The sequence below is a fragment of the Ammodytes marinus genome (genome assembly GCF_949987685.1).
Source record: "Ammodytes marinus genome assembly, chromosome: 9".
NCBI lineage: Eukaryota > Metazoa > Chordata > Actinopteri > Uranoscopiformes > Ammodytidae > Ammodytes > Ammodytes marinus.
Window position 1 is genome coordinate 5,306,806 of NC_137213.1, and position 15,197 is coordinate 5,322,002.

Consider the following 15,197-nt stretch of genomic DNA (forward strand, 5'->3'; position numbering starts at 1 on the left):
ATGTTGGAAGAAAACCAAGTCAATTTGTTTTTAAATTTTGAAAACAAAACAAGTGTCCAACTGCCTGAAGCCTTTCCTAATCACAGTTCAAATTTGATCAATAACCCATAGAATTTTTTTTTTTTACACAGTTACATTTCATGTGCCATGGTACAAAAGTGTCCTTTTGGTGTCTCCAGCTGGTATTTTAGGAAACGGCTTGGAAAAACAGTGTAAAAAATTCATTTTCTATTTCTACTATGGGTTATTGATCAAATTTGAACTGTGATTAGGAAAAGCTTCAGGCAGTTGGACACTTATTTTGTTTTCAAAATTTAAAAATAAATTGACTTTTTGTTCAACATCTAGATTTTGGGGCTTTGCAGATATGCAAATTTACGCATCATTAGTAAGATATTGATGATTTTTCATATTTATTCGAACCTTTTGGAAAATACTGTAATACAAAAAGTTGTTGTTTTAATGTCAGTAATCAGCTTGCAAAGTTTCATAATGATATATATAAGTTTAAAAAATTCCCTATTAGCCCACCCCCATTCGCTTAAACAGTGGTTCTGATTTGCTCTATGTCGGCCTGCTGTAGCTTTCCAGCAGCTTGTTGACAAGGTTGTCCACCCAAGTTGTGATCGTGGAAGGTCCTGGATATCATTTCTGGTGAACAACCTTTTACAACGCTCCATGTCTGTTTTTAAAAAAAAAGGGGTTTTGCCCCCTAGGTATAAAGGTAAATGGAAATTCAAAGCCATGCAATAACGATGCACTGTCAAACAAAATATGACTATTACCAGGGTGCCATTTTTTTGCATGGATGAATCGTGTTAAGTACAGTACAATATTCAGGAACAGAAAAAAACGGTCCAGTTTCATTTATGAATTAGAACACAGTCCCCAACATTGCATTTCCCATGGTCTTTCATTTTTTTTAACCTTCAATGAATCCTTAGTGACATAAAACTTTTAAGAGATAGATGTTTTTCTTTTGTAATGCCCATTTGTCAGACTAGTCAGTTTTGAACTTTGGAATGGGACTTGTCTTTGTACAGTGCTCTCAGTGTTAGCACACTGCCACACAGTCTTGAGTCTGGTCCGCTGTCCTCTTCATGCAATGAGAAATCAATGTCCGACCAGCAATGTTTGTGCTGGAGCGCTGATGATGTGTAGAGAACACTGGAGGTTTTCTTTAGGACTTCAATTCAGTTCATCTTATTGCATGGTATTTACAGGATTTTAAATGGGCCAGATAAGCACCAGAAATGACAACTTCAAGCCATTGCACGCCCCTGACTGAGTAAAGGCCTTTCCATTTTCCTTGCCAGCCCAGCAGCGTCCACTAAACTTTGCTGCTTCTGTGTTTTGGTAGACATGTCTTGCAGTTATCATAATGTGCTATTTGTGTAGAACCTCTTATAAGACGAGAGTAATGCAAACATCAACCACAGAATATGTTTAATCAATCAGAAAATGGGATGATAGAAAAATGTATTTAATTTTTTTACTTTAAAGATGTGTCCACTTATGAAACAGACGTTTCTGACTATTTGGCTGCAACATAGTTCACAGAGTTAGTAAATTAGTAAATCTAATGTAGCAAATACATTTGACTTTTGTCCGGAACCAGACTAATTTAGACAATTTTAGCATTTCACAGGCCTGACATGTCAGCTCCAAAAATAATCTATAAAAGGATTGTAACCTTTTTTCTATCACTCTAATGACCTTGGAATTTTGCTCAGCATCACTGTTCTGCTTACTGAGGAGGGACACTTTAAAAATGTGCTTTAAAAAATATAAATAAAGATTGGGCAACTGTTTGTATAGCGTCTATCTAAATGATCAAATAAAAGCAACCACAAGGGTGACAATTAGAAATGAACACACATTTTCGAAACTCTAACTAAAAGGGCCTTGTAGTGGAGCTGTCAATGCTAAACTGAAAGGCAGCAGATGATTTTAAGACAGTGTGAAGTGAACTCTTTTACGGTGTACAGGTAGTGTAACAGTGCTGATGAACCGAGGGGTTGTTGATCAAATTCAATCCTGTGGCCAGTGAGCCCACTAACTGGTTTCCTTCAGGGTGAGTTTTTCTATCAACTCTCAAATAATGCTGGTGCTTTCCGTATAGCCTCGTCTCCACTGAGCGGTACAGTTTGGTATGCAAATATTTGTGTTTCCACCGTCTAAATTTGGGGAAGGGTATCAAAATCAGCATACCGTGCCGTACCTATTTTTGTCACCCTTTCGTTGGGGGACCAAAAGGGTGGGGCTACACACTGCATTCTGTTGATCGGTCGACAGGATCCTCATTTTCATTTTGGATAAATGGCCAAGTGTAATCACCTCGGAATGAGTGAAGAGCCAAATCTATGGTTACTGTCCCGTACCAAACTGTACCGTACAAAACCTAACTTTAGTGCTCAGTGGAAACGAGGCATAACTGTGCTACTGTATGCTGATATTGACTTGAATGATCCCGTGCCCCTCTAGAGTACATGGTATTTTCACTGGGATAACATGCCATGAGGATAGGACGTAACATGATGAAAAGACAACTCTGTCAGTCACTGTGTAGGTTGTCCGTTTGTAACGTTCAGCATTGTGCTCGTCACTTTAACATTTCACATTAAGAGTGGTCCTGTTGTCCCCTGACGGTCCAGTTTCCACCATGAGCATCAGTCTGTGTGTGTGTGTGTGTGTGTGTGTGTGTGTGTGTGTGTGTGTGTGTGTGTGTGTGTCTGTGTGTGTGTGTGTGTGTGTGTATGCATGATGTACCGTCTCTCCCAGCTGCAAGTGTGTATGATGCATGTACAAGAGTGTGTGTTCAGAGCCATTGCCAAAGCCACTGCAGTGTCCAGCGGCAGCCATGTTGGATCCCCTGTGCTGGTGACTCCAAGCCATCTGATTGGCTGATGTTTAGTGTACCGCCATGATGATGTTGTTCTGGTTTGGTAACACTTGCACCCACCCACTCTTTAGTTATAGCAAAGGGCTGCCACCAAACCACTAATGGCTCAGTGCTTCTCAGGGTCCCAGCTGGGTAGTTTCTCTAGTAAAGCCTTATGGTCCACACCCACACTGGCCACCAGACCTCCTTTGTTCAGCGGTTCTCCACTGTAGTCGATGTTCTCTCCCTTCAGGGTTGTCATGTGGCCTCCTACAATCACAGGGATTTATGTCAAAAATACTTTCAGAGACACATTCATTAATTAAAAAAAAATACCATTGTCTCTTCTACTATCATTGATATCCTACTTCACACAAGCATTCAGCAGAATGCTACAGCATCATTTACATCTGATTGTAACATTTCACCATAGATGATTGTGTAGCTGAAATGTGTCACTATGTGCGGTGTCAACAGGAAGAAATGTGAACATAATTGCATAATACGTTACCCATTGCATTTAGTATAGCTGCACCAGCGCAGATGTCCCATTTCTTAATAAAGGTGATGTGAACGTAAACATCAGCCTGGTCCATAGAATCACTTTCATTTGGAGGCATGTCCAACAGAGCCAGGACCTTGTATCCTGAGAGAGAGAGAGAGAAAGGCCACTGTCAATATGATTGCTTTCTTCTGTATGATACCAGTGCTAAACATACCAATGTATACTATATTTGCATCAACCTCCTGATTGGTCAGTAGGTTTGTCTGTACTACTCACTGATGTGTGTGGTCATTTTACCAATGTCTGAAAACCACATTCAAATGAAATCATCATAGTAAAATAACTGATGATGTTAACTTAGACCAAATCTTAAGCAGCCATGTCTGCCTTGCAGGTCTGACCATTTTCGGAATATGACTGGAAAGTCTCCAGTTCAATCACCAGACTGGTAGGATTAATCTTGGCAGGGACAGTGAAAAAGCAGCGTTTAACATTCCCTTGTTTCCAGCACTTATCTGCCCTTAAGAAGTGCTCTTAAACCAAACTGCTCTTTCTGGCCAGCAGGTCAGACAATTATCTCTGTGTTCCATTTAGGTGTCCCTGTAAGTCATGCCAGTGAACCACAATGCATAATACCAACTACATGGTACTAGTGCATCTAAATGGAACCAGCCTTCTTTAATGTACAGCATAAAATATTCAATGTGAGAAAAGCACCGCAATACTGTGGGCTCCTTTCATCCTTTTATACTAATCAAGCTTCACTGATGCATAACATGCCATGCATGGCATAAAGTACATCATTCTGGTCAAACCGTCGGTACAACTTGTGTGAGCTGCAACATTTAGCTAGCTAGGGTTTAGATTGCTAAAACAGGAAAAAAATACCATCAAAACACCAAAAAAAAAGATTCCAGATACCAAATAATAATTTTCCCATGGTGGAGCTATATAAGTTCCACAGCGGAAATATTTACATTCCCTGGGAGAAAAACGTTGTCTGAAATGTGAAAATCTATATATCCGACCTTATAACAGTTGACAGTTTGTTTAAACCTCATCAGCACACATACTACTGTGACATGTCATATTGAGATGTAATAGAACGCTCTACTCACCGGATCCACCTGCTTCTATGACTGTTGTGTTGTTTCCAAACGCGTCATGAATGTAACTTTTGACTTTCCCAGAGTGGGAGCGTGACACCACCACCTTCGGAGGAGTGATGCTGTAGGCCGAGCGGGCAGCCATGTTGGAGCCCTGACCCACATACGCCCAGGCTGGGGGGGGGGGGGGGGGGGAGGGGGAGAGAGAGAGAGAGAGAGAGAGGGAGAGAGAGAGAGAGACGTTCAATACAGAATACTTTGTCAACAAACATCTCAACTTTTAAAAGCACTAGAAGACAATAACTGCTACAAATTCTTCCACTAAATGACAATGAGGCAGGACTTGGGATCCTTTATGCCAAGATAAAGAGAAACAAGGAGAAACAGATCTTCAAATGTCTTTTTGAGTTTGTTTTTTGAAAAAGCACGGCTCATGAACCAACTTTGGTGAGTTTCACAGAAAGAGAAAAATGACATTTAGGGCTGAATGATATCAGGAAAACTTGTGATATGCGAGAACATTGTTGAACATTGCGTTGACGATGTTTCAAGATTGTGCAGATATATATGTATATCTATATATTGTTTAACACACTTACCAGTGAAGCCGGTGAACGGTTGGTGAATGACTCCAATGACTGGTTTGCCCTCTAAAGCCACGCATACCATGGTGGTCACATACTTCACCAGATTCTCTATGGGGAGGGGAAGATTAGCACATGAAGAGGGCATATAGTTGTTAAGACAGATTGATATAGATAGCAGCAGGGTGATAAGGCAGTAGTAACACTAGCCTACATGACTTGGAGAATGAAGAATGATGCATACAGGAGAGATGCAGAGATAAGTGCCAGCGTGTCTGTAACATGCGGACATCCTTATCTGTCCGCATTTGTGTCTTATAAACCTTTATCTTCTTAATCCTAATAAATAATAAGTTCCGGGTGTGAAAGAACACCATCTAATTCCTGGAGTGACTAGGGGATTAAACTGGTACACATGAGTTAGGAAAAAAAATCACCCACACCCTTTGGACAACTACCAATAAGGTTTTATAAGACAGAAAAACAAATATTTCAGCTAGATAAAACAAGAACATGATATGGAAAGTCTACTCCATGGACTATCTGTGCTGTAGTAACTTTGAACTAAGCAGTTTCAGGCAGCTATTTAACAAAATGGAAAAATCAACATTGAAAAGTTTTGAGGGTTTGGAAAAATCTCTCCCAGCAAATCATCATGGCCGACATCTAGTCAGGGGTTGGTAGACAGCCCCGGCTGACTGTATCATTAGTTTATATTTGAGCCTAAAAGGATGGCTGGGAGGGACGGAAAGAGATGCTCAAACATATTTAACTGGTTGAAGGAAAGAGATCAACTACATGATTGTCAAAAGGGTGTGGCTGAAAATACACATTGAGTCAGCTCACCATAGACAATGTTAGCACAAAGATTCAAAACACTCCCAAGACAAACAAGTCTGGCCACTCCACTTTTTTTAAGGTCATGGAATATTTTACACAGCAGCGCATAGATGCAATAGAGGAATGAATTCAAATCAGCATCACATTAGAACGGGATAATGAGTTAACAAGTTATAACTTGACAGAAGCTTACAATGTTAATTCGTAATAGTTTTGTCAAAACATGAACTTTGGAGAAGGACAAGTGTCAGTGTCGTGTGCCATGATGTGTTTACGTGTTTCCATGCCAAACGCCAAGTGCCATGCATTCCGCTGTGAATTTGCTTCTCTTTTGACATTGTGACAGAACATCGTAACAACTTCAATCATTATCTCACTATAACATGAAACGCATCACATTATACAGAGATACACATCTATTTTGATTTTGTGGCATCAATATGCTGCGGTCATTTTACAAAGTCACATGACCTTTACAGCAGCTACGAGTAACATTTAAATATCTTTTAAACAGCCTCATGTTTCCTCTGATAATCATAAATTACCTTTAACAGCAAACGAGACCATCAGTGCAAAGAAATACGTTTTCATATAGTTTTTATTACTGCGTTTGGTCTGGTCGCACACCCTGTCCGATTTTCGGTTCACGCGTGTATGCTCTATGGTCACATATCCATATTGGTCGCAGATTTCAGTGTGGTGCAGGAACGCGATTTGAGAAGCCTATCCCTCCAGGTGAGGGAAGAGGAGCGGGAGCCTCGTTTGAGACGGTTATTTGTCGTCATAATGACTGATAACGGGGCTGAACCATCAAAGAAAAAAAAGAAAATGCAATGAAGAAAAGCTAAAAGGGAGAGTGATAGGCGGGGGGAGGGCGTTGCCAAGCAACGTATACACAATTTCACGGAGCGAACTAGACTTCAGTGTTTACTCCTAAATGAATGAGCGGTAGCCTACTAAAACAAAGTTTACTTTGCCTCACCAGCATCATCAGATGACCATTATTCATCTGAAATAGTCATTATTTACAACAACATAACACATTACCTCATCGTGATCCATACTAACTGCCGTCTCTCGTTCATTCGCTTTCTGTGAGGACACGGAATCTTTCAGCTCAGTGAGAGGTGACACTGCATCAACTCATTGCAATCAGGTGTGTGTAGCACTGACTGGCATTAGTTGATGCTGTGTCACTAACCACTCTCACGGAGCCGAAAAGAGTCCGGTGCCCTCACACTTTCAACACACGGACATGCACTATATTGCTTCCTGATCATTTGAATCTCGCACGCCCGGCACGAGCTAGAAAACAGCTTCACGACAGTAAGCGGCGTCGTAAAAAATACTACCGCTTTTGTCCAAAGGGGACGCCAACGTGCCATGTTACTCGTAGTGGCTTTAACTGTGTTGTACAGTATACCTCTACCATCTGTGCCAGAGCTGAGGAAGTGTACCGTGCTTGAGTACGGAACGGCGCACTCACACTGGTCAAACCAACTAGACTTAAGGGGGCATACGTACTTGGGCACGGTACAGGTAGGCCTAGTGTGAGTGCGCTCTAAGGGGCACTTTACACGGTGAAAAGTAACGCATCAGTTTTCCCCTTTACGGTTTCAAAAGTTAACACATTCAGACGCAATTGATTTGAAAACTTCACTCGTGCTCATGCTTTCGGAGAAAACGGGCCGAAATCGCTGTAGTACGCATGCCAAGCCAATAGTCGGCGGTGAGACTTAGCCTAGTAGATAGCTCTTCCGGTACAATTTGATGCATAGAAACTTAGTGTAACCGAAAATGAATGCCACTAACGTTCATAAAGCGGTTGGTGTAAGCTTAGGGTAACAAGTATTGTAAATAACAAGCTTTCTGTCCTCTTATCAAACCGTGTTGAACTCGTGAAAACAGAAGACATGCCCTGCGTTCGGAATTGCATACTCTTTCTTTTTTCTATTCTACATACTACATCCAACGATAAAAATAATCTAGTTAGGATGCAGTAGGCATACTATTGGGACATACTTTACTCTCTTATTTCATCATAACATTGCGCCTCTTGCTTTTATATCCGTCGCATCCCCGTTTGTTTTCATATGGAGGCTTTGTCGATGTGACGTCACTTCAAGTTCGCATTGGATTATGGGTCAGAATCGCCCAAATAGGATGCTGTTTTCAACAATAAAAATCTTGGCCGGATGTAGTAGACATCCGGGTCTTTCTAACCATCCTCAATCTGGCCACAAGAATCGAGACATCCTAAATCTTTTTTCTACCATACTAAATAGTAGAAAGTATGCGATATGGAACCCAGGGATGCTGTTAGTGACTGCAGCGCTGCAGGGCTGTGAAGGGGCTGTGTCGGCAGCTACCTTCCTGTTAGGCATACTTCAAAATAATAGACAGTAAAATGCTTTCAATGTTAAGCCGTAGCCTTAATGCTCTTTTTGTTTGAACAGTAACTTAACTGCTGCGCACTGATCTATATATAGTGTTTTTTTAATGTAGAAAGCCATATCCCTGGCATTACAGGTGGTGACACAAGTTTATTTTGCTAGAAAAACCGGCAGAGCACAAATCTTTCCCCAGCCAAAGTGGCGGGTGGTCTCAATAACTTACTAATCGCTTAGACTAAGTTGGCGAGTGTTATATTTGAGCCCTGCACGACACTCCGCTGATCACAGTGATGGTGCCGCAGAGACACCGTGCATGTTATGTTGTCTTCTAACTTTATAACTCGCGTGTGGGTATTTTGACAGCAAATGTAATAGACTGCGCATGTGTGAACAGTTGCAGTCTCACAAGATTCCTCACTGGGAGGTGGTATCAGAAGTTTGCGGTTTCGAGCCTGCGTTTGCTGTTGTCATGTGAATGATAGGCTGCATCCACAAGTGTATTTTTTGCGGATGCACCGTTTTCAGTATAAACAGGGTCTAAAGCCCCTATCTCACTGGGCTGCGACTGTTAGCGACCAGTTGGAGACACAAAATTGCGACAAAATATGCCAATTTGCGACAATTTTCACTTGCAGTCTCACTGAGTTGCTACTTACGACACGTTTGCGAATGTCCTTGCCGGGAGGTCGCATTCATGTCTCACGAACGTCTGGCGAGTGTCGCACGAACGGAATGTCAGTCTCATTTTTGTCTCAAAGCAGTCGCAATTTAGTTTTTTTATGTCGCCAAACACTCGCCAAACCCTCACAAAGTTGTCTCACACTCCTCGCACTTTCTGACTCGCGGAGACTAAATTGAGAAGGGTTTGCAACGCGTGAGACACACCTGCGACGACTCTGAGACTATTTTGAGACTGATTTGTCGCACACTTTTTTTGAACATGTTCAAAATTCATGCGACAAGACTGCGCGGCTCTGCGACTCATGCGAGGAAATTGAGACCTCCGCGAACGTTTGGAGACAGTTTAGAGACTCGTTTGCGAATGCAGTCTCCAACTTGTCGCAAACAGTCGCAGCCCAGTGAGATAGGGGCTTAAGATCCCTTCAGTAACATGCAGACCTGTGTATTCCTTCGTGGCATCCAGAGGGTCGATCCACACGGTGAGGCTGTCAGCAGCGACCTCCCTGCCCCCCTCTATCTGCAGTATGTCTGCCGGAATGTCTCTGCTCCAGGCCAAGCTATCCTCCTCATTGTCATGTTCCTCACTGTGCACCTGTCAACAACACATTACAACACGGTTTAATGAGGGCCATACCTTATCCTAAATGCTATGTGAACTTGAAAAGGAGGCGTTCAGGTCTTTCCAGTCTGACTTGTTTTGCCATCATCTCCTGTGATGTCAAAACACCTTTGTTCATAATCGTTCCTAGTCCCTTGTACTTTTTTTTACATTTGTAGAACTGGTCATGATTGAGATCCTTACTACTTAATTTAACAAACCAAGTCACCTTGTTTTATGGTTCAGCGTGGCCTGGCTGTTTTATTCCTATTATTCTTTTTTCTTTAAGAATGCAAAATGCTCCTATTCCTGTTGAAATATTGTAAAAAATAATAAAATTGTATAGGGGAGAGTGGCCTAAGTTGTGCATTTTGGAAGTTGTGCCACCCCTTGTTTCTAGAAAACCGTGGAAGAAATTGGAAATGTGACCACATATTTAAGAAGAGCCATCCATTTGACTCATCCTGCAAAGAAGGGAGACACAAGGAATAAGATATAAGCACATTTAAGATCAAAAAACTGTGTTTTGCCTTTCAAAGTAAAATTTCCATGATCAAGGTTTTTTGATTATTGTGTCTGAACAATTATAGACACGTTTGAAAACATTTGACACATGTTTTAGTGCTTTGGTATGCTACACTTTGAGTCTATATAGTTAGCACGATGTCAGCCCTAAATTGCTGCATCATGCCTATTATCCAAAATTCTGGGGATGGGGTGATTTGTGCCATAGGGCCTAGGTGAGTTATAAGTAAGTAAGTAAGTAAAATGTATTTATAAAAGAACATTTATGACAGTTTGCACTGTCCAAAGTGCTGTACATAGTGCATTCAGTAGATAAACAATGAAGGTAAAATAACAATAACCAAAATAAAAGACGTAAAGCCCATACATCCACATAAACACAGATAGTAGTGCAGAAGTAAGATAGTTAATGGGGAGGAAACACCAGGGTGTACATATGGGTTTTGAGCCTTGATTTAAAGGCAGAAATGTAGGGGGAATCACATTTGTCAGGTGGCAGTTGGTTCCACAAGCACGGAGCAACTAGTGCAAAGTACATTTCTGATAGTTGTGCCAGTGGCATGGCTGTATACGCTGGTCACCAAAAGAAAGTGATTGTCTACAGTAGCTCAGAAGAGAGTGACATCTCAATTCCACTTAACGACACCACTGATGAGAGTTCAGATGGCCAGAAAGATGATGATGGTGACTTTGTCATTGTGAGCTTTGCATGCAAAACCACCTAGATCTGCTAGGCCTTGTTTAAGAAAATTGTCCTTCAATCTTTGTCAACTATTTACTTTATTTACTTTAAATACACCTTAAATAAGTGATTGTCTAATGCAGGGGTGTCAAACTCATTTTGGTTCGAGGGCCAATCTGATCTGATTTGGATTTTGTCAAATCCGCGCCGCAGAAAATTTTTTGGGGGTATTTTGCTCAAAGATGCCAATGCGCACTAATGAAATAAACAACTGTTTATTTGAATACACAAATACAACAGGCACTGACCTTACAGCTGTCCAATGTTGTTTACTATATGTACAGGGACACATTTTGTGCAAACATGCAGACAGTACAAAATACAATTAAATAAAAGTGCAACTTCTACTGTTTTGATTTATTTTTAAATACAGAGGTTATTTGTTGTTTTGGAATACGTTTTCCCAATTTAATTTAATTTTAATTTAACTTACTTTTTTTTTCTTAAATGCTCAGAAATGTGTGCTCTACAAGTCGCGGGCCGGATGTTTGACACCACTGCCTTAGACACTTGACACAATCAATCATCAATATTAGCATGCTATTTGGCCACATATATTGGCCTATTTACAGCCCTCAGAAAACTGACAGCTCTTCTTAGATGCAAGTTCATCAATTCATGGCTTAAAATCCTGAGCTGTAGAACTTTCAGCAGACATTCCTAGCTGTAAGCCACGTAAGTTTCCTAACAGTTGGGAGCGTATGCGACGTGCGGATATGGCACAGGCTCCATGAAGAAAATAAATAAATAAATAAAATGTTTATTTTTTATTTTTTCAGAATTGATTCAAATCGGCCGAATTGATTCGCGGGCCAGATCAAAACGTGTCGCGGGCCAGATGACACATGTGGTCTAATGGATTTGTCTTGCATTACAGTTTATGAGATATATATCAATGGCACAATTCACCCCATGGTATTCTCTCCAACCGCACAACTTACACCACAACGGGGGCAAGTTGTGCAACAAGACAACTTTTTTTCCGAAAGCTATATTTCTTCTACAGTTTATTCCAGATCCAAAGTTTTTATTGCCAGGGATGCACAACACCCTGAACTATATGTACATATTTGAGTTGGAGACTTTACTGTCAAGGCCTTACTTTAAAGTCACTTTGAGTGAAAAGTTGCACAACTTAGGCCACTCTCCCCTATAAAGTTTTGAAGAAAAAAAAGAAGAAATCTAGCAACCACGTACTGGCCTTCTGTAACATTACTGGAGCTTTTCAAAGTAAACAATGATAAAAAAAGAGACATAGGAACAATGCAATGTGCTTAATAAAAGCCACTTGGTCAACTTGGTCCAGAGGGTGTGCTCACCGTGACTTGAGGGAAGGTATTCTTAATGAGGTTGTACATCTTCCTATGGGAGAGCAGGTCTCCCATAGTCAGAGGCTCACTGGCTCCCTCCCTGGTCTTTCCCTTTGACTTCTCCTTCAGGATGTTACCTTCACGCACCGCCTTCACCTGGAGAGCAAAAACTAAACGATAAGATAGAACTCGATGGATGGCAGAAAGTGAAAATGTGCAAATATAGATAGATAGATAGATAGATAGATAGATAGATAGATAGATAGATAGATAGATAGATAGATAGATAGATAGATAGATAGATAGATAGATAGATAGATAGATAGATAGATAGATAGATAGATAGATAGATAGATAGATAGATAGATAGTTTATTCTATCTATCTAGATACAATGAAGTAACAAAGGAAATTCTGACATAAAAAAATATCTATCTATTGGTCTAAATCTATATATATATATATATATATATATATATATATATATATATATATATATATATATATATATATATATATATATATATATATATATATTGCACTCATAAACATATCTGGAAAAAGAGAGACCACTCCAAATCATCAGTGTCTCTGATTGACCTATTTCTAGGAAAGTCATCAAAAGACTGCTTCATTTCCCCCAAAAAATCCAATTAAATATATTGCCGTTTAGAACAATTCTATTAATCAATGTAAAGATGCCACTCATGAGTAAATTTGCGAATGAAAATTTAAAACAAAAATATAAGAAATGCTCACACAATGCCATTCATGGAACCTGTTATCAGTGAGTATCATAAACACCAAAGCGTATTGTCTTCACCTCTTTGCCTCCTAGAATGGCAGCCTCCACAGAGACCGCCAGCAGCTCCCTCAGATCCACCTTCCTCCTCTGTCTGCAGGGACAAAGGGACACAGGACAGGAACATGTATTAAGCCTCAAAACACCATCTCACTTTTCTTCACACTAAACCTCAAACAACTACATATGTTGTGAAATTGTAATGTATCAGCTTTTGGGGAAGAGAGTGAGAAAGCTAGTTTTGGACACTGGCCCTGATATTTTGAAATAACATTGGAATGTTTAGCCACGTTTAGGGTCTCCAATACTCAATGCAGCAGACACCTTTCAATATGTAAAAGGTGCTATTAATATTGAGGTTGGATATCCTGTCCTAGTAAGCAGCTATATGACTTGGGTGAACCCTTCACAAAAAAAAAACAATATATGAAGGTTCAAGATAGGCATTAGCCGAAGCTTAACCACGTTGACAGCAGGCAACACTGTCTGGTGAACATCCGATTATTACTATCAAAAATATCAAAGTCAGCCTCATCTACATGCAAATCCCTAACAAGATAAGACCATACCTGAAACAACACATACCTACACGGGTATGTGTTGCAGGGCATAACCTACAATGAGACGTAATGCAACGTTATAACATGTATAGTAATGAGAGGTAAAGCTAAATATACAGTGGAGGCAAAGTTTTATATTCCGATGTAATCTTGCTATTACATTTTGCTAAGTTAAACCCTATATCCAAAGAAATGGAAAGCTATTTAAACTGTACTCACATTTTGATGTTTTCACTCAAACCTCTTTCTATTCATTTATGTAGACCCCTGGCATATACAATTCTGTTAATTCTGTTTATTTATCCTATAATTTACTTACTTACAGTGTATCATTGTATTTACTTGCCATAGCCCTATATTTGCACTGCTATTATTATACTGAAGTTGTCTGCATTTATAACATTATGTCGTTAGACAAAAATAACAAAATAAAAAGGTATGGTAATGAGGAGGGTCTGACCCGAAAGCAGCCAGGCGGTTGGAGATGACCCCGGCATACAGGTGGTAGATGATGCCGACTCCGAGGAGGCAGAACACCGCCAGACCGAGCGGTGACAGCCGGATACCCATTGGAGCCATTGGTGTGACAAAATAGCTCACAAGTTGTTGGTACACGAAAGCAAACTAGGAGCCCTAATGCAGGCAGCTCGACGGACAACAGATATACAAGCTAGGCTAGCTGACGTGGCTGTCACCGCCACCTAAAGGTGCTACTATAAAACAGCTAACGTACAAGGTGCTGCTCCACACCTGGCGCTAAAGGGTTTTTTTTTGTATAAAAAATTACACTGTTATGAAGCAAACAGCTGTCGAGGAACCGACACACACACACACACGGGCAAATTGAGCCTGGTGAGAGCCGTGAAGTGTCGCCGCCTCGTCCGTCCCACTGAACTGAGCGAATAACGAAGTGTGGTGTCCGTGTGTCACGACATTCCGTTAACGGGCCAGCCTGACTGAAGTCCGTCTCCTCGCTGTTAACTCGCTGAGGTGACTAAAGTGTTCACTGGTGGTGTCGAAGGAGAACAGTCACATCTCTGTTCAGTCATGTTTCCTCCCTAACGTTACGTACACAACACAACACAGGGGTCACAGGCTTCCACACTTCTCTTCCGGGTTATAACTGCTGTCGTCATCACTTTGGAGGATTTCTTCTTCTTCTTCTTTTACGATGCTACGGTGGCGCTGAGAGCATTCACCAAATAAAAAAAGTTTCACAGCTAATGTAGCCGTTAGCACACTCAGGATCTCGTTACTGTTATTATTGTTACCTTTTTTTTATTTGGTGAATGCTCAGCGCCACCGTACTGCCCTCCACAGTCAATGTTATCTTAATATATCGAGGGCAACACTTGCTTTCATAGAAAAAGAAGTAAGATCATGATCATGATAATCTATATAAAATCATAAGAAAAGGCGTTCCTATCTGCCCCTTTTTGAAACATGTCGTTTATCATTGAACAGAAGTGGACTGATGGCTGAATGACAGTATCTGACCTCAGTATCTGAGATATCACCTCTAACTCTATTCAACCTTTATTGACTTCATACTCAAGGAAATCTTTGATCCAATTAAACAGTCTGCCACTCATACCTGAATCATGGAGTTTAATACGTGACCATGTGTGACATGTTATACATACTTATATGCTCATTTTGCAAAGGTATACT

At 40.6% G+C, this 15,197-nt stretch overlaps 1 protein-coding gene across 1 annotated transcript; it reads right to left on the bottom strand.

Moving 5' to 3' along the window:
- Positions 1-213: 213 nt before the first annotated feature.
- On the bottom strand, positions 214-14,580 carry bpnt2 (3'(2'), 5'-bisphosphate nucleotidase 2). The gene is made up of 8 exons (XM_080033962.1): positions 13,987-14,580; positions 12,988-13,060; positions 12,175-12,321; positions 9,429-9,582; positions 5,092-5,187; positions 4,505-4,666; positions 3,393-3,527; positions 214-3,151 (listed from the first exon to the last, which is right to left on the bottom strand). Exons 1-8 carry the CDS (start codon positions 14,103-14,105, stop codon positions 3,009-3,011), a joined length of 1,029 nt encoding a protein of 342 aa, XP_079890088.1. The 5' UTR covers positions 14,106-14,580; the 3' UTR covers positions 214-3,008.
- Positions 14,581-15,197: the final 617 nt, after the last annotated feature.